Here is a 19,618-nt window from a genome sequence, read left to right as displayed (position 1 = left end):
AAGAAACCATTGTGTAATTGTGTCTTAAAATTTGTGTTTCGTTCAAGGTTTTAAAATGCCAGGCTCCTTTACTGTAGTCTCTGAGAAAAATGTAGTTTAACATGTTTGTTTGATTTAATAAAAAATACTTTTAAAAAAACCCAGTAACTTCATATGTAAAACTAGAAGATAAAACAAAATTTCAATACATATTTAGGCATTTTCTTTAGATAATGGAATCTGGGTGTTTTGTTTTTTCCTCTTAACAAATTTTCTGCATTTTTTCAGAACTGTCTTTTCTGTGCAAATACAGCTCTGGGAACTTTTTTTTCTTTTTTAATTGGAGTCTCACTCTATTGCCCAGGCTGGAATGCAGTGGCATACTCACTGCAGCCTCGACCTGCTGGGCTCAGGCGATCCTTCCACTTCAGCCTTCCAAGTAGCTGGAACTACAGGTGTGTGTCACCACGTCTGGCTAGTTTTTTTTACTGTAGATACGAGGTCTCGTCAAGTTGCTCAAGCTGGTCTTGAACCCCTGGACTCAGACAATCCTCTCGCCTCTACCTCCCAAAGCGTGGGATTACAGGCGAGAGCCACCACACCTGGCACAGCTTTCGGATCTTTTTAAAATGTCACTTAAATATAACTTTTGCTTGAACCAGAGGTCAGAATCTGTAAATAATTAAAGAATAACAAACAGGTACCTGCAGAACCAGTTTTTTCCCTTCTCCTCAACCAGCACTGGGTCCTCTCTGCAGCCCAGGTCAATATCATAAGCCCCTGCTCATACCTGACAGCACCTCTGGCCTTGGCCATGACATACAAGGAGAGATCAGAGCAGAAACGGGGCTGTTCAGTATCAGGATAAGAAACCAGTGCAGCAAGCTGGTTAAAGACCTGCAGCTCAGCAAGCTCTCCAAACTAGCACGCCCTCCACACTAGCATGCCATCTACCCTCGAATCCCTGTCCCAGACTCACTTAGTTGCCACCTACCCCTAAGCATCCATCCTTTCCACCACGTCGGCAGGGGCCGTCATAGGGCACCGAGAGCCCCAGCTCCAAATAGCTCCCCATCTGTCAGCCTTGCAGATCACCCCCATTTTAATTCTGTGCTCTAAGCTGATAACTGGGATCCCCTCCTAGGCCTCTGCACTGACTCCTAGGCCCTTATTTGCTAGCTGTGGTTGGTTCCCAGTTCCTCCGAGAGCAGGTGTTTCGCTGTTTCTGGTGCTCCATGGATTCAGCACCACCCGGGAGACTCCCAAGTGCAGAGTCTCCTGCCCCATGCCAAGCCTCCTGAATCAGAATCTCCACGTAACAAAATCCTTAAAGACTAAAGAAGCAACCGGGCTTGGTGGCTCAGCCTGTAATCTCAGCACTTTGGGAGGCCGAGGCAAGTGGATTGTCTGAGCCCACAGGTTCGAGACCAGCCCGGGCAAATTGGCGAGACCTCATCTCTACAATAAATCAAAAATTAGCCAGGCACGGTAGTGTGTACCTGTAGTTCTGGCTACTTGGAAGGCTGAGGCAGAAGGATTGTCGGAGTCCAACAGGTTGATGCTGGAGTGGCTGTGGGCGATACAGTGAGACTCCCTTTTTTTTCCACTGGGCGATACAGTGAGACTCCAACTCAAAAAAAAGAAAAAAAAAAAAAGACTCGAGAAGCACTGGCCTAGATGGTGAGGGCCAATAGCAAGGCCACCCACTGTCCATTGTCTGAATACTGGCCTTCCTGAAGGTGATTGCTACAGTGATGGGGACTTAATATAGTTTGGATGATTGCCCCTCCAAATCTCATATTGAAGTATGATCCCCAGTGTTGAAGGTGGGGCCTAAGTGAGAGGTGTTTGGGTCATGGGGGTGGGTCCCCCATGAATGTCTTGACACTGTTTTTGTGGTTATGAGTGAGTCCTGGCTCTATTAACTCACATGGGATCTGGTTATTACAGAAACAAAGAAATGAATGCCGCATATTCTCACTCATAAACGGGCCCTGATCACCAGTCGAAGGAGCTCATGGGTAGGACTGGCAGATGCTGGACACTGCCCGGGGGTGGAGGGAGGAAGGAAGGGGGGGGCACGTGGCAACACATGGGGTTCACTATAAGGGGGAGAGAGGGCCAGCTAGAAGCCCACACTTCACCTTTGTGCAACTTACTTATATAGGAAATCCTCACTTGTACCCCTACAATGCTAAAATAAAATACATTTTTTTAAAGAAGAGCTGGTTGTTAAAAAGAGTCTGGGAGCTCCCACTTGTCTCTCTCTTGCTCCTGCTCTTGCCCTGTGGCATAACCTTCCACTCTTCCCAACTTCTGCCATGACCAGAAGCTTCCTGAGGCCTCGCCAGGAACAGATGCTGGCACTATGCTTCCTGTACAGTCTGCAGAGCCATGAGCCAAAATAAACCTCTTTTCTTTATAAATAGCCCGGCCACAGATGTTTCTTTATAGCAACGCAAAACAGACTAATACGGGCCTCCCGACCAGACTGCTGTCTTCCTGCTCTGTGCCTCCCTCCCTCCACCGCTGGAGAAGAGCTTTCTTTAAAGCTCCAGTTCAGGCTCTGAGAACAGCAGGGGCAGCTTCCACAGGCCTTGCCCACCTATACTCCCACAAGTCATCCCTCCCACTCCACGCTCCTGCCGCAATCCCCGGGAAACAGCAGGGACCCAGGGTTACATTTTCATTCATGCAGATTTCCCCAGTAGATTACATTAATCCTTTCAAACAGCATCAGGGTGAATACACTGAAAACTTACAACAGGTAAATTACTCTGGGGGAGGGACCTGGGATTCGAGAACTTTTTCTTTTCTTTCCCTTTTTTTCCCCACTTGTATTGATTTTGTAATTTAAAAAAGTCACTCCCTGGGAGAAAGCCAGGCAGGCCCTGTCACTGGAGATATACTGGGCTATTTTACTGCTACCAAATTGAAAAGGATATAACTGGCTTCAGAGTGCCTTTGAAAGAAGGCAATGGGAGCTGTAGGAAACTTGCTGAATAATTCTTATAATTTCAACAGAAAAATTATAAAAAAGAAAAGTCAAACATATCTTTCACTGTTCCTTAAACATATCATTAAAACAATTTTTTTCTTTTAACATATAAACATTTTAGTTTTTCAAAATTGGCCTTAAGTTCTGAACCGTCAGATTCTAAGTTTAAACATTAAAATCTGTGGTACTAAATGAGATCTTTAACTAGTGTGACTTACTCATATGGTAACTTCCAGGTACTAGAACCTACCCCCTTGATTCAACTGAAACTTACAGAGAACCCACTGAAGGCAGCATGCTAGGTGTGTACTGGATATGTGATTATTTGCCTTTGCCAAGCCAGCATTCACTGATCTACCACCACACTCTGCCCCCATATCTATATCTCCACATAAATCTGCATGCTGCAACTATACTTTTCAAAACCATAATTCAATTTTCATTTTTTGAGTCGAGGTCTCACCCTGTCACTCAGGCTGGAGTGCAGTGGCATAATCATGACTCTCTGCAGCCTTGACCTCCTAGATTCAGATGATACTCCCGCTTCAGCCTCCTGAGTAGCTGGGACTCCAGGTGCACGCCACCATAGCCGGTTTACTTTTTGACTTCTTTTTTGTATAGAGACGAGGCCTCACTATGTTGCTCAGGCTGGTCTCAAACTCCTGCTTTGGCCTCCCAAAGTGCTGGGATTATAGGTGTGAGCCACGACATCTGACCTTAACTTATAAAATTACATAACCACAACCCAACTAAAAAAAGTAGTATTTTATTTTTAACATTAACCATTTAAATGAAGGCTACCCAGATGTTCTTATCTATACGAAATAATACTTGTTTTGTTTGCAAACCTCAATACACTTCTTATCTGTTCCTAATTAGGCATTATCTGAAACCTAAAAGTAGATTATAAGTATTTCTCCAGACACATTCCAGAGGAGTGACCTTAGTCTAGTATCTCATCAGCACATGATTCTAAGCTGGAAAAACAATTAAAGACTACTTCTCAGAAAATGTATATTTAGATGCTTACTTTAAAAATCATTTAACAGAAATTCTTTTCCATTCTTACATGGGACACTTAGATGTGAGACCTTCAATTCATCTGCTAAAAAGACTCAGAACTTCTGTTCTTTAAAATATAGTTGCTACTGAGTTTTTAAAAGGAAAAGAAGAAAAAATAATTAATAAGCTAAATCTTAAAAAGAAAGGGCACAGTAAGGGGGAAAAAGTAACATGTAAGAGTCACAGCCAAACCTGATCTGACCTCAACTAATGTTAGATTTTGATTGCCAGTTCCTAAATGGAATGCAATTCTATCCCTGACTTCCTCCAAATCTAAGTCAAATTCAAGAGTAAATAGCTAGGTTTTAAGGTGTAGACACTAAATCTCATACTCTAGGAAAATTTTATTTATTTAAATTCAGCTGGACAATAAGTTCTTGTATTTCATATTTTGGATAACTTTTAAAAATATAAAATATTAACATACCTGTTCAGCGGATTATTGATTTTACAAGTAGATTAAAACCAAGGCAAGTGCAATAAACATATGAAAAAATGCTCAACATCACTAAGTCACTAAGTATTAGGGAAATGTAAATCAAAACTATAATTAGATACCATCTCACACCCAATCAGATGGCTACTATAAAAAAAATTCAGGCCGGGCTCGGTGGCTCAGGCTGTAATCCCAGCACTTTGGGAGGCCGAGGTGAGTGGATTGCCTGAGCCTGCAGGTTCGAGACCCGCCTGGGCAACTTGGCGAGAGCTCATCTCTACAATAAATCAAAAATTAGCTGGGCGTGGTAGTGCGTGCCTGTAGTTTCAGCTACTTGGAAGGCTGAGGTGGAAGGATCGCCGGAGCCCAGCAGGTTGAGGCTGCGGTGGCCGGGAGCGGCCACTGCACTCCAGGTAACAGAGTGAGACTCCAACTCAAAAAAAAAAAAAAAAAAAATTTCAGACAATAATAAGTGTTAGCAAGGATGTGGACAAATTAGAACCCTTGACCACTAGACTAAGGTGAAATCATATAGCCACTATGGAAGACAGTATGGCAGCTCCTTAAAATTTTTTTTTGAAAATTGGACTAGTGGCTCACTAATTATAGTGGTTCACGCCTATAATTGCAGCAATTTCGGAGGCCAAGGCACGAGGATAGCTTGAGCCCAGGAGTTCAAGACCAGCCTGGGCAACATAGCAAGACTTCATCTCTACAAAAATTTTAAAAAAATTAGCCAGGTATAGTGGCACGCACCTGTAGTCTCAACTATTCAGGAGGCTGAGGTGGAAGGATCGCCTGAGCTCAGGAGGCCGAGGCTATGGTGAGCTGTGATTGTGACACTGCGCTCCAGCCTGGATGACAGAATGAGACTCAGACTCAAAATTTAAAAAAAAATTTTAAAAATAGAATTAGCATATGATCCAGTGTTTGCACTTCTGAGTATATATGCAAAAGAATTAAAAGCAGAGTCTCCAAAGACATATTTGTGCACTCCTGTTCATAGTATCATTACTCATGAAAGCTAAGACAGTGGAAGTAATCCAGTGTCCACCTATGAATGAATGGATTAAAAAGTGGTATATACATACAATGGAATATTATCAGCAGCCCCTAAAAAGGAATGAAATTCTGACATTTGCTACAACCTGGATGAACCTTGAAGACACCATGTTAAGTAAAATAAGCCAGTCACAAAAAAAGAAAATACTGTAGGTTCTACCTATGTGAGGCACTTACGGTAGTCAAAATTCTAGAAAATAGAGTGGTGTGATTGCCAGGGATTGGAAGGAGGGGAACGGGGAGTTATTGCTTAATAGGTAAAGAGTTTCAGTTTTACAAGATGAAAGAGTTAAGGAGATGGATGGTGGTGACAGTTGCATAACATCATGAAAGTATTTAATACCATAGAACTGTGCACCTAAACATAGTCACGATGGTAAATTTTATGTAATGTATATTTACAATAAAACAAAACTGGTGGGGGAAAAAAAAAGGCAAGTACATTTGTAATGAAGATTGGAAAACTTGGACTAATTCCTATATACAAAGGAGTACCCGCTCCCCCCACCCCCAAAAAAGCAATTATCTTTTGGAGGGCAGGCCCCTTGTAGTACACTTGGAATTTGTCCCTCCAAATCAAATGGTCAACCAAAGTTCTTTATCTGGAAGTTTTTTTGTTTGTCTTTCTTTTGATCACAGCCAGTTAATTTTTTTATTTTTTGGAGAGATAAGGTCTCGCTAAGCTGCCCAGGCTGGTCTCAAACTCCTGGGTTCAAGCAATCCTCCCACCTCAGCCTCCCAAAGTGCTGGGATTACAGGTGTGAGCCACTGCATCCGGCTATTTGGAAGTTTTGAGAAAGTTGTGTCATAATTTGCAGAAGAAACATCCTGATTTGTGGCAAACAGGTGACAAGCTCTTCCACCATGACAACGCATCTGCCCACACTGCACTGAGTGTTCAGCAGTTTTTGACCAAAAACAGCATGAAACTCATGCCTTGCCTTCCCTGTTCACCTGATCTTACCCAGAGTGACTTTTTTTTTGTTCCCCAGATGAAAAAAGTCCTCAAAAGAGAATGTTTTGCTGTTAAGAAAGAGGTGAAACAAAAATGGCAGAAGAACTAAAAGACATCAATATTGACGAGTCCAAAAACTGTTTTGAGCACTGGAAAAAGTCTCTTGATAGGTGTATTGCATCAAACAGAGAATACTTTGAAGGTGACTGAAGTTTAAACATGTAAGAATAAATACCATTGTTTTATAAATAAATTCCAGTTTGTTGGGTACCCCCTCGTATAAACCAAATACTATTTCCTTCACCTCAGATGATAAGAAAAAAAAAAAAACGCAAAATGAACCAAAAGCATAAGAGGGCATAAGTGACCAGAATTATTTGACAAGATACCTGAGTAAATGAAGCGGAGGATGTCTGATAAACAAGAACAGAAGAGGGCATCTTTGACAATGACTCGCAACGGTGGGTTGCCTGGAGACTCCTGGCCAGCACCTGGAAACATGGGATCTCTGTTTATGGCAAAGAGATCCTGGGTAGTTCGGACGATACTGGAATCCTGGATGTCGGTAGGACTCTTCACATTGAAAAGCAGCATGAAAACATGGCTTACAGCACAGAGAACGATCTTGTGGGCCTCTATCACCTCCTTTAAATCCGGATTGTAAAACACCACGTCCACACACTGGCAGCAGAACAGCAAGTTATTTAAGTCAGAGTTATAATGTGACGCTTCAGCCTTTAAGACAGGCATTTTTTCTGTTTCAAAAAGGAAAATAAAAATAATAAACACCTCTTTAGATCTACAGATGCAATATTCCGTTTTACTTTAAATACAACACACGATATTTTAAAATGTTAGGTTGAACCATAGGAAATTGCCAATATTTGACAAATTTTGGCCTACCAAAACAGCAACTTTATATAGCTTAACATAACATATAAGCATTATAAACTAGTTATTCAGGAATTACAGGTTTTTATAACACAGACACACATGAATACTGCATTTACGTTTTATAGTGCAAACAAAAAACCTACTAATGACATAAGTAGTAATAAAATAACATTTCTCATTATTTGTGTCTCCCCAAACAAAATATTCCTCCAAATACTGATCTTTTTTTTTTTTTTTTTGAGTTAGGGTCTCACTCCTTCACCCAGGCTGGAGTGCAGTGGCATGCACGCTCACAGACACCCCAGCATCAACCTGCTGGGCTCTGGTGATCCTTCAGCCTCAGCCTTCCAGGTAGCTGGAACCACAGGTGCAGGCTACCACGCCAGGCTAATTTTTTAAAAATTTATTTGTTGTAGAGATGAATTCTCGCCAAGTTGTCTGGGCTGGTCTCGAATCCACGGGCTCAGACAATCCATTCATCTCAGTCTCCCAGAGTGTTGGGATTATAGGCTGAGCCACCGACCCAGCCAAATACTGATCTTTACAATTTTGATAGTCATTAGTCTTTGCTTACACCTTTGATTTAAAAATTTAAGGAGTATTAAAGAAGTTGTGAAGAACCCACCCTCACATCTGAAGTACTTTCCCTCCTGGGACCAGAAGTGGAGATGGAGGACTAAGCTATTATAATTCTGCAACTTTTCAAAGTCAAGGCTTAGAATCTTGGGCTCTATTGTTTGAAACCATTTCAACCATTTTATTTGGATCCTAAAACTAGTATTTTTTTTTTCTCCCTATAAAACAGTATGTACCCAGAACCAGCCCTTTCCACTCAGCACACCTCACAAGTCGACTAAGCTCCCTTGTTCCCCAAAGAGAGTGTAAACTTCCACCTACTAGTTTGATCACCAGAAAAGAGAGTGAAGCCTTTGATCAACTCAGGATACCCACACGCCAGGCCTTCACCATAGACCCTAACTGGAAAATATCTGCTGTCTCATTTTTATCCAGACAAGTTGAGGAAAGTGGTCTAAATCATCTGAATTGGTGAAATTCAAACTCCTCTAGCAAAGAAAATCCTTTGTTACAAAGCAAACTGCAGTCTATAAAACAGACAATAACAGGGTCCTTTGGGGGCCAGGCTCTCTCTGCACTATCCCCCAGACCACCCTCCTTTCCACTGCCTGTGGTTCCTTCACAGAATCTTAAACTCCATGTGTCCCTGAGCCCCAGATCTGTCCTTGGAACAAATCAGCCTCAGAACAAATGTGTAGCCAGACTTCATTGTCCTGGACCCCTGGGTTATGTTTGGTGTTCCTTCTACCACTCTCAGAAATAGTGTGACAGTTGAGCCTGCATTTGCTGAAGGGACACTTTGGAAGGCCCGTCCACTATTCACCTAGTGCCCCCACATGAAGATCCCCATGAGAAATTTCTCAGTGCTAAATGACTTGAAAACATTTTCTTTATCAGAGGAAATGGTATATTTTTTCATCTTGGCCAGTAAGAACTAAGAACTATCTGCATTACTTATTTGGTCATTTGTCACTTTTCTTCTAATCTAGGAAGATTAGAAGGCCCCAGGGTTTGCTATGTAATAGACAGCATCTCCCCTTTCGCTGAGAACACCAGGAAATTCAAAGCTAAGTGCGTATCATTTATGATCTTTATGTCTGCATTTTTTGTTAGAGCTGAGGGCCTCACTATGTTGCCAAGGCTGAACTATAACTCCTGGGCTCAAGGGACCCTCCCACTTCAGCTTCCCAGAGTAGCTGGAACAATAGGCGCACATCACCATGCCTGGCTTTATATCCATACTTTTTAAAAAACCTGGAAATGTCCTCCTATTCTAGTTTATATTTATATTCATTCTTTCAACAAATATTTATCAAGTGCGAACTTTTAAAACAATGCTCCAAACAAGCTGATCTAATAGAGTACTATGCTACTATTCCTATCACAGAATTATGCAGAAAATTCTGGTAACAGTCAATATAATTTATTTATTTGCTTTTAACTTTATTTTCCCCAACCTTGTATTAAGAATATTTTCAAATGTGAAAAAAATGGAAAGAATGATACAATGAACACGTGTATCTTATACTTGGATCCTGCAATTATTAACATTTTGTCATTTTTGCCTTATCTCTAGACAGACAGACACACACACATACACACAGACACACACATGCACGGCTGAAGTAATTAAAACTAAGTTGTAGTCCTCAGGACACTTGGGCTCACAAATGTACCTGGTTGCTCAAGTTGAGGTGGTCTAAGTCCATGAAACGAGCTGCTCATTTTTCTTTTCTTCATTTTTTCACTTGTTTTCTGATTTAAGGCTTGAATCATAAAATACTCCAACTAAAACATGAATCAAATTTTAATTAAATGTCCAACAACATTAGATATTTAATGTGATAATTTGTACCTCAAATCACATTTTTCAAATGTTTTAAATGTCTGTTCTATATATATGTGTACACACACACACAATGCCTGTAAACAATTTTTTTTCTTCTTTTTTTGAGTTGAGGTCTTACTCTGTTGCCCAGGCTGGAGTGCAGTGGCATGATCCCAGCTCACCATAGCCTTGACCTCCCGAGCTCAGGCAATCCTCCTGCTCAACCTCCTGAGTAACTGGGATTATAGCCATGCGCCACCACGCTCAGCTAATTTTTAAAATTTTTTTGTAGAGACAAGATCTTGCTATGTTGCCCAGGCTGGTCTCAAACTACAAGGCTCAAACAATTCTCTCACCTTGGCCTCCCAAAGTACTGAGATTGCAGGTATGAGCCACCATGCCAGCCCTAACAATTTTTTAATTTAAAAAAATGTATCTAATGGAGCAGATTGTTTGTTTGTCTAAACATAAATATTTAAGAAAGAATGCTTTATTCTCTGTTTTAAAAAAATATTTTTTAATTTTGTTTTTTATAGATAAGTCTATCTGACCAAGCTGGACTCTAACTTCTGGGCTTAAGCCATCTTCCTACCTCAGCCTCCCAAGTAGCTGAGCTACAGACCCATGACACATGTCTGGCTATTCTGAATAATCACTACCACTCTGTGGTTGTCAATAATTTTCTTAGTGGGCACCAACCACCATTAATACTGATGAAATTCAAGGCAGGAAGAGATCTGGTTCTATGTTTACAGATGTTCTTATTAACTGTGAAACTTTGCTTTTGTCTCTTGAACAAATTTTTTTGAAATCTGTCCTTTATAAATTTAAAATCTCATCCACATGTATTTACAAACTTCAGGACTGGCCCTACCTTGCAAGGCCTAGGGCAAAATTACCAAAGGTGACCCACCTACCACATATCTAGATATTTAAACCAGGATCTATAGAGATCAGGGGTTTTCAACCTTTTGGCTTTCCTGGGCTGCATCAAATAAAGAGGAGTTGTCTTGGACAGCACATAAATTATATAATAGAGTCAGTGTCTATACACAATAAGACTTCTTTTTAAAGAAATATTTTGATTATAAAGCTTAGAAAACTGAGAATATAAAACTAGTGGGAAATCTGACTTTGTTTTTGTAAAACTAATCTATTAACATCTGGTTCAATGGAAGTGGTCACAATTCTTAGAGAGTTCTCAAGGTGCTCATCAGAAATGTTTGTTTGAATTTTGTTCTTCGTGTGTTTCATAACTGAAAACAGCTGCTCACAAACATGCTGCAAAAAAGCAATGTCACGAATAAGGCGTGATTGTGAACTTCCAAAATGCAACTACACGGGGTCACAAAGAAAATAAATGCTAAAAACACATGATATTAAAGAATTTTGAGGGACTGCATTATTAGCTGTCCTGGATGGCATGTGGCCTGTGGGCTGTAGGTTAGGCATGCCAGATTTAAACTTTGTAAATCAAGAACACAAATTGATAGGTAAAAGATATTCTATAATCCTGCCTTGAAAAATATATCATCATAAAAGCCTGGCAAAAGTAATGAAAGACTTCTTCCTCACGTAGTCCTTCCTTGGTCAAATGTGCGGGAATCCCAACCAAACTGTATGCGAGAAGAAATGTTTCATGTCACTGTAGACCTACAGGGCCCGTGCCAGGCCTGCGCTGGTTGCATCTTCACTGCTCTTGAGAGACTCAGTCTGCAGATCTGCTCATTTCAATTCAGCAGTCACTTATCACATGTGAGTATAGAACACATCAAAGTAGCGATTCTGAATTGAGATGTGGTTTCGGTGTAAAATACACACTGGATTTCAAAGACTTAGTACAAAAAGAACATAAATCATCTTATTAAATAACCTTTATGATATTTTGGGATATATGTTGGGTTAAATGAGATAAATTATTTAAATAAAAAACAACCAAAAAGGTCAGATTTACATTTATTTTTCATTTATTTACCTTTTTTTTTTTTTTTTAAGACAGGCTCTCATTCTGTTGTCCAGGCCGAAGTGCAGTGGCATGATCACCGCTCACTGCAGCTTTGACCTCCTGGGCTGTGATCCTTCTACCTCAGCCTCCTAAATAACTGGGACTACAGGCACATGCCACCACATCTGGCTAATTTTTTAGTTTTGTAGAGAAGAGGTCTTGCTATGTTGCCCAGATTGGTCTCAAACTCCTGGACTCAAGCAATCCTCTGCCTCCACCTCTCGAAGTGATGGGATTGGAAGCGTGAGCCACAGTCCCCAGTCCTGGATTTAAATTCTTAAACTCCTCCAAGGTTCATGCAGACCAGGGAGAGCTGGTCCCTAACTCCTTGGACCTGAGACCACCCCTCCTCTTCTCACTCCCTGCTCTATCTCCTGCCCTTGTGAGCTAAATGGACATCCAAGCTCCATCCACTCCCCCTCCCTTATTCCTCAAAAATAGACTCCCCTCAGCCACCTCCCAGGCCCAGGGATGGGTCCATCAGCAGGGCAGTCCACCTTCAGGAAGACAGACCCAGAATAGAGGCCTGCACAGGCCCTGAAAACAGACACAAGACCAGTGGTCCAAGAATTCCGGGGTCCTGGGTTTTGGAGCAGAGTCACAGCACTGTCCAATAGATCTTTCTGTGATGATGGAAAAGTTCCGGAACATCACAACTGTCCAATGCAGTAGCCACTAACCACATGTAGTTACAGAGCATCTGCAATGTGGCTAGTATGCCTGAGGAACTGAAATTTATTTCAGTTTTGAAAATATAAATAGCCACATGTGGCTACCATATTGGATGATGCAAGTCCAGAAGGGGGGTATGAGCTCCAGGTGGGCACATCATCTTGGCTCCTTTGCCCTTGCCATGTGGTGAGGGAAGCAGCTGGAGGAGGGCCAGATGGGGCTCTCTACGTCTCAAGGGCAGGTGTCCCTCTCGCCCAGGTCTGAAGAAAGAGCTGCCCAGCTCATCATCCCCGACTCTTAAATGCAAAACTTTAAATGCTCCTGTCACTCTGACATTATCGACACCATCCATAATCTTGCCAATGCCATTATTTCTTACTCTCAAGATCCCAGTTGTACTTTACAGGAATGTAAAGACCATTCTAAAGTCAGGCACAGTGGCTCATGCCTGTAATTCCAGCACTTTGGGAAGCCAAGGTGGGAGGATTGCTTGAGCCCAGGAGTTCAAGACCCGCCTAGGCAGCACAGCAAGACTTCATCTCTACAAAAAATTAAAAATTTAGCTAGGCATGGTGGTGCGTGCCTGTAATGCCTGCTACTCTGGAACTGCCTCCACTAAAGCAGAAGGATTGCCTGAGCCCAGGAGTTCAAGACTTCAGTGAGCCATGATCGTGCCACTGTACTCCAACCTGGACTATGTTGCCCGGACTGGTCTCAAACTCCTGAGCTCAAGCTCCTGGGAGGGGGAGTGAATGGAGCTTGGATGTCCATTTGTGTGCATGAAGCTCACAAGGGCAGGAGATGGAGCAGGGAGTGAGAAGAAGAGGGGTGGTCTCAGGTCCAAGGAGTTAGGGACCAACTCTCCCTGGTCTGCATGAACCTCGGAGGAGTATAAGAATTTAAAATTAAAATAAAAAAGATCATTCTGATTTTATTTCCATGTTCTCATCAAGTCTTGAGCTAAGGAAAAAAGGAAACACCATCTTTCTCCCAGCCTTGACAGCATCTTCAATTCTCATGCCTCTAACTCTAATGGCAACATGGGGCGCTGGGAAGAAAGAGAAAAAAGGAACAAAAAGAAGAGAAAGTAGGAGGTGGAAGGGGGGGAAAGTGATTGCAGTATTTCAGGTTCAGGATTCTGGAATGAGAAGAAGACTGAAGGCTCCCAAGGAAAATAGCCTCCACTTCAATACATGAAACCAAATCCAAACCATGAAACCACCCAACAAATGAAGCCGTCCAACAAATGAAACCAAGCCATCTTTTTTGCCCCAACTCCCTAGGTAGTTCAGGGAAACGCATGATTCTTGGCCACATTAAGACTTTTTTAAAAAGCTACTACAATTTAATCTGCTTGACAGGAGAATTCACTCTCAATCCTCTACCTCCCCTCTCACTGCTAAGCAAGATAAACAAATATGGCAAATATTTCTCATGGTCATTGAAAATATCCACACTGGGAGTGCATCTTCCTTAAAGCTGTAATATTAATGTTTCTTTATATTACTGGGTGAGTTATAGCCATTTATATCACAAAAATTAGTACCGTTTATAGTTGGTCTTTATTGTACCCAGTTTAGTTAACTCCTGAACTCGAGAAATTTCTGTAGTCATCTGTGGAAACCTCAACACCTCAACACAAATTTACATAATGAATATTCTGGCATATTGGAAAGAGTACTTGGTGAGGAGATAGGGAACTCATGGAGAATGCCAAAGTGTTCTTCCTTAATATAGAGTTTTCTTTGGTTTTTAACTGCTCACTCATGTTTTTCAGATTTGTTTGTTAAGAGAAGTCACTTGAAGGGTTGGAAAGATTGTTCCTAAGTCAGTAAAATTTTTTTGGTTTTTTTTTGAAACAGGGTCTCTCTGTGTCACTCAGGATAGAGTTCAGTGGTGCAATGATAGCTCACTGCAGCCCCCAATTCTTGGGCTCAAGCAATCCTACTGCCTCAGTCTCCTGAGTAGCCGGGACCCTAGGTGCATATCACCATACCCAGCTAATTCTTTAACTGTTTGTAGAGTTGGGGTCTTAGTATGTTGCTCAGGCTGGTCTCAAACTCCTGGCCTCAAGTGAACCTCCCGCCTTAGTCTCCCAAAGTGCTGGGACTACAGGTATGAGCCACTGCACCCAGCCTCAGTAAATCCTTAAGTGATACAACTCCAAAGTATTCTCCAAGGGCCTTACAACCTAACATTTTAGGGGAGGCTCTGTGTGGTAAGCTAAGCATCAACATGACTCCAGAACCCAATAAATGGCACTGCAACCGAGGAAGCAGACCCTGGCTCACCACACAGCCCACAAGAAGCTGTGTTGGCCACAAGATTAGGAAGATATAAAATTTAGCCAAAGCACACACAAAGAGAAAATTTCTTCTTTTCAACTAGTAGATGGAAATGAAAGAGAACTTTCAGGACTTCACTGAGCTGTACAAAGATTACTATTAAATCTGACATCAGGTTGGGCGCAGTGGCTCAGGCCTATAATCCCAGCACTTTGAGAGGCTGAGGCAAGAGGACTGTCTGAGTCTAGGAGTTCAAGACCAGCCTGAGCAGCATGGCAAGGTCTCATGTCTACAATTAAAAAAATAAAACAAGCCGGGCTCAGAAGCTCAGCCTGTAATCCCGCGCCTTTGGGAGGCTGAGGTGAGTGGATTGCCTGAGCCCGCAGGGGTTCGAGACCCACCTGGGCAGCGAGACCTCATCTCCACAAGAAATCAAAAAATCAGCCGGGCGTGGTAGCGCGCGCCTGTAGTTCCGGCTACTTGGAAGGCTGAAGCGGAAGGATCACCGGAGCCCAGCGGGTCGAGGCTGCGGTGGCCAGGAGTGGCCATGCACTCCAGTCTGGGCGACAGAGTGAGACTCCGACTCAAAAAAAAAATTAAAAAAATAAAAAAATAAAACAAAGCAACAACAGCAAAAAAAACCTAACCGGGTGTGGTGGTGTGCACCTGTAGTCCTAGTTACTCGACAGGCTGACGTGGAAGGATGACCTGAGCCCAGCAGGTTGAGGCTGTGGTAGCTGTGAGTATTCATTGCACTCTAGCCTGGGCAACAGAGTGAGACTCTGGCTCATAAATAAAACTAAAGTTCTAATGGATGTGCCAGAAAATAACTAAAGAGCCAGCCTGACAGAAGAGTTTATACGTGGGAGGAATTTCCACTTACCACTCCTCCAAAATATTTTCCTATGTAGAAGTCATCAAGACTGTGGAGTTCTAGATAGGTCGCTCCTAGTTCTTTAGCGAGTTGGATCCCTTCTGTTGTGCTAACACAGCTCCCTCTGTCTGAGGTACATAGTGGGCACGTACAAGGTAATTCTTCTGAGAAAATAAATTTGAAAACAAAAAGCTTTGAAATTAAACAGGAAAAGAGATATTGACAGACAAGCTGAACATAAAACAAGTTAAGAACTCCTACCTCAACCACAGTTCAAAAGCATTCAGTGCACCCACTGCCCACTAGACTCTCAATAATAGGTGTCAATGATCACAGAAAGGTCCCTAAATAAGCAAACTTTAGCTGTGAGAAGAACAAAGAGCATTTTAGAAAACTGAAGAGTTACAAGTACGTGAATGAGTATCACCAAGGCTACTATAACAATTAGACCAACCAGCCAGTAATGGCGGCTTGCTTGTTTTTACACAACCTTGACATCCTAAATATCAAGCATGCCTAGACCAGTAGAAAAGAATATAAATGTAACTTGGTTTAAATAATACAAATTCAACTTGGATTTTTTGGTTAATAAACTTTAAATATATTTATAAAGTTTTACTAAACCATATGCTTTTAATGGAACCCTCAATTTGACCCAATTTTAAAGGCTACAAGATTGTCACTCTCTATAAATGTCACATGAACTATATTCTTATTAATTCAGACAATTCCATCATTAGACTCTAAAGCATTCAACTTCAGAGACCAAATTTAGTCACTCTATCTTTTTCTTAAAGGTTAAAAAAATTAAAAACTGAAGGAAAAAAAAGTATTTACTAAAAAAGTGAGATGTCCCAAGATTCATGGGTGTACCATTCAAGGTCAGTGGCTGGGAAGGGAGTAGATCAGTCTGCCTATAAGAACACTCCTTAGTACAGCTGAAAATACACCTTCCTCCAGTTAGCTTTGTTTTGTTTCATGACCACAACATGGGAAGTGTCATTACTTAAATAGCCACCAGGTCAAAAGAGGGTAAATTTTCTTTAAAAAAAAATTTTTGTTTTTAGAAATGGAGATGAGGTCTTGCTATGTTGTCCAGGCTGGTCTTGAACTCCTAGGTTCAAGCAATCTTCCTGTCTCGGCCTCCCAAATTGCTGGGATTACGAACATGAACCACCACACCCAACCAGAAGAAGGGACATTTTCTAGAAATGCATGTGGTTGTAGTTTGGCTTCCCTGGGGGACTGATGTGCACAAGGTTAATTGGGTGGTGATCTTGGGAACAAGCCTCTTCAGGGATGAGGGATGTGGGATGAGGTAAAGGGAAAATCTGAACTGCAGTATGATTGCAACAAAGGTCACAGCTGATCCTCCAGGAGCTCTGGAGATCAGAGGGCCTTACAGAGTGGCTTTTCACATGGGGAAGGGCAGCTGAGTCTTTGCATCCTGTCCCTAAATTGACCAGGGATTAGACAAGGGCTGCACCCTGGAGTTGGCATAAACCTGGGCAAGACAACTTCCATCAGCAGAGATTATGGCCTGAAAGGGACTCAGCTGTGCACCCTTAGCAACCAACAAGCCCAGCATCTGAGGAAGGAAGGACACTGGCCCTGAGAAAGCATCTGAGCATCTCCCCACAGCATACATCACAAATGTCCCACCACTGAACTGCATATAGATGGAGAACATGTGTACATGTGGGGTGCATGCTAAAGACATTTAGTGCACATGCAATACCACATATGTTAAAACATACATGTGTATGGACACATACACACACATATGACTTGGATCATTTTAGCTTCATTGAAAGAATGTTAGAGCTCAGAGATCATGCATCCACAGCCTCACTTTACAGAGGAAACTGAGGCTCAGAGAGGTTATGTGACTTGTCTGAGTCTCCTTGTGAGTTAGAGATGGAGAAACTAATAAAACTATCACCTGCTCTACCTGATAAATAAGTGACATCAAAAGATAAGATAAAAAATTTAGTTTGAGGCTGGGCGCAGTGGCTTACAACCTGTAATCCCAGCACTTTGGGAGGCCATGGTGGGAGGATTGCTTGAGCCCAGGAGTTCGAGACTAGCCTGGGCAACATAGCGAGCCCTCATCTTTACAAAAAAATTTTAAAATTACCCAGGCATGGTGGTGCATGCCTGAAGTTCCAGCCATTCTGAAGGCTAGGCAGAAGGATCACCTGAGACCAGGAGGTTGAAGCTACAGTGAGCAGTGATCACGCCACTGAACTCGTCTGGGTAGTCTGGGTGACAGAGTGAGACCCTGACTCAAAAAGTAAAAAATTTAACTTGAGTAAAGAATTACTGATTCCAAAATATGGCAAATTAAAAAATTAAGCTTGGGTCCTCTATGCCATGAACTCAAATCTGAGCTTTTGTATTGACTTTTTCTAAGATCATTTTAGGTTTGGAGCAAATACAGTTTTCATACAGAATTTAGCCCATCTTGAAACACACATTGGTATTTTGCAGTCTTTACAAAGCATTCTTTATAGCGCCTTAGATTTTCTGAAGACAGAGCCTTCTTATGTATACAAAGGTCTCCTTATGCTGATGGAATGGGGGGAGTAGGAAGATCATCTTATTAAACTTTATTTCTGGCCCCAAATCAAGCATAGTCAGCAGTGTTTCAAGGAAAATATGAAGTGAACATAATGTAATTTTTTAACAAACAATCTTGATTTGAGGGAAAAATATGACGCATTTCAGGTTCCAGCCAGCTGAGAGGGCCTGCACTGTGTGTAGCTATAATCATCTTACTGACACACATTCCTAGAAAGCTCCTGCTCATTGCTAATCCTTGTATCTCTTCAATGCCACTAAAGACATTTCTTTTTGTTCACTCACCAGAAAGGAAAAATGCCTAGTCATTATACACCCTTTTATGCTGTAATTAGTTGCCACTTAGCTACCTACCCTTTATCTGGATTCTAAAATCATTCTTTCTTTTTTGTCAAGGTCTCACTCTGTCACCCAGGCTGAAGTGCAGTGCACGATCACGGCTCACTCCAGCGTCCATCTCCTGGGCTCAGGAAATCTTCCACCTCAGGATCCCAAGTAGCTAAAACTGCAAATATGCACTACCGTGCCCAGATAATTTTTTTTTTCTTTTCTTTTCTTTTTTTTTTGTAGAGACAGGGTCTCATCATGTTGCCCATGCTAGTGTCAAACACCTGGGCTCAAGCAATCCTTTCGCCTCTGCCTCCCAAAGTGCTGGAATTACAGGCATGAGGCACCATGCTGGGACCTGAAATCTTATTTCTTAAAAACTTCTTCACAGGTTTGGGCCTCTAATTATTTATTTTGTGACTCTCTTTGAAACCATTGCTATACTATTGCTTATCAGTCAGCTGTATAATCTAAGATTCTAAGTAAAAGCCTGACTTGCATTGGTTATAGCAGTATAACCAACAAAACATGTCTGGATTAAACACATTTACATTCAATATTTTACCAGGAACAATCAGAGAACTCAATGATTTTAAACTGTGGTGCCTCATGGTCACAGTGATTCTGAATTTGAATGTTACACTTCTAGTTAACACTGTAATCTTTGTTTTCTTACATGTTATCTTTTAAAATATTATCAAATGTCTCTGTGTGTGTGTGTGTGTGTGTGTGTGTGTGTGTGTGTGTGTATGTGTTGAAGCAAACACAATGTAACTCTGGCATTTAAATAAATGACATCTCATTCTTTTTCTTTTCTTTTTTTTTTTTTTTGAGTTGGAGTCTCACTGTTGCTTAGACTAGAGTGCAGTGGCCGCTCCTGGCCACCGCAGCCTCGACCTGCTGGGCTCCGGCGATCCTTCCACCTCAGCCTTCCAAGTAGCCGGAATTACAGGGGCGCGCTACCACGCCCGGTGGTGATTTATTGTAGAGATTTGATTTATTGTAGAGATGAGGTCTTGCCTGCACAGGCGGGTCTCGAACCTGCAGGCTCAGGCAATCCATTCACCTCAGCCTCCCAAAGGCTT

At 41.9% G+C, this 19,618-nt stretch overlaps 1 protein-coding gene across 1 annotated transcript in view; it reads right to left on the bottom strand.

Moving 5' to 3' along the window:
* Nucleotides 1-19,618, bottom strand: part of RHOBTB3 (Rho related BTB domain containing 3) — a 70,578-nt gene that overhangs the window by 37,944 nt on the left and 13,016 nt on the right. Inside the window, exons 4-6 of the mRNA XM_008050950.2 lie at nt 15,636-15,790; nt 9,639-9,750; nt 6,882-7,247 (exon numbers count right to left, since the gene is read on the bottom strand). Of these exons, the coding sequence (XP_008049141.2) occupies nt 6,882-7,247; nt 9,639-9,750; nt 15,636-15,790 (633 nt within the window). The remainder of the gene's footprint in view (nt 1-6,881; nt 7,248-9,638; nt 9,751-15,635; nt 15,791-19,618) is intronic.

The sequence above is a fragment of the Carlito syrichta genome, unplaced genomic scaffold, assembly GCF_000164805.1.
Source record: "Carlito syrichta isolate Samal-C Ts95f unplaced genomic scaffold, Tarsius_syrichta-2.0.1 Scaffold6706, whole genome shotgun sequence".
Taxonomy (NCBI): Eukaryota; Metazoa; Chordata; class Mammalia; order Primates; family Tarsiidae; genus Carlito; species Carlito syrichta.
Note: the sequence above shows the minus strand (reverse complement) of the source record. Positions and strands in the feature narration are given on the sequence as shown.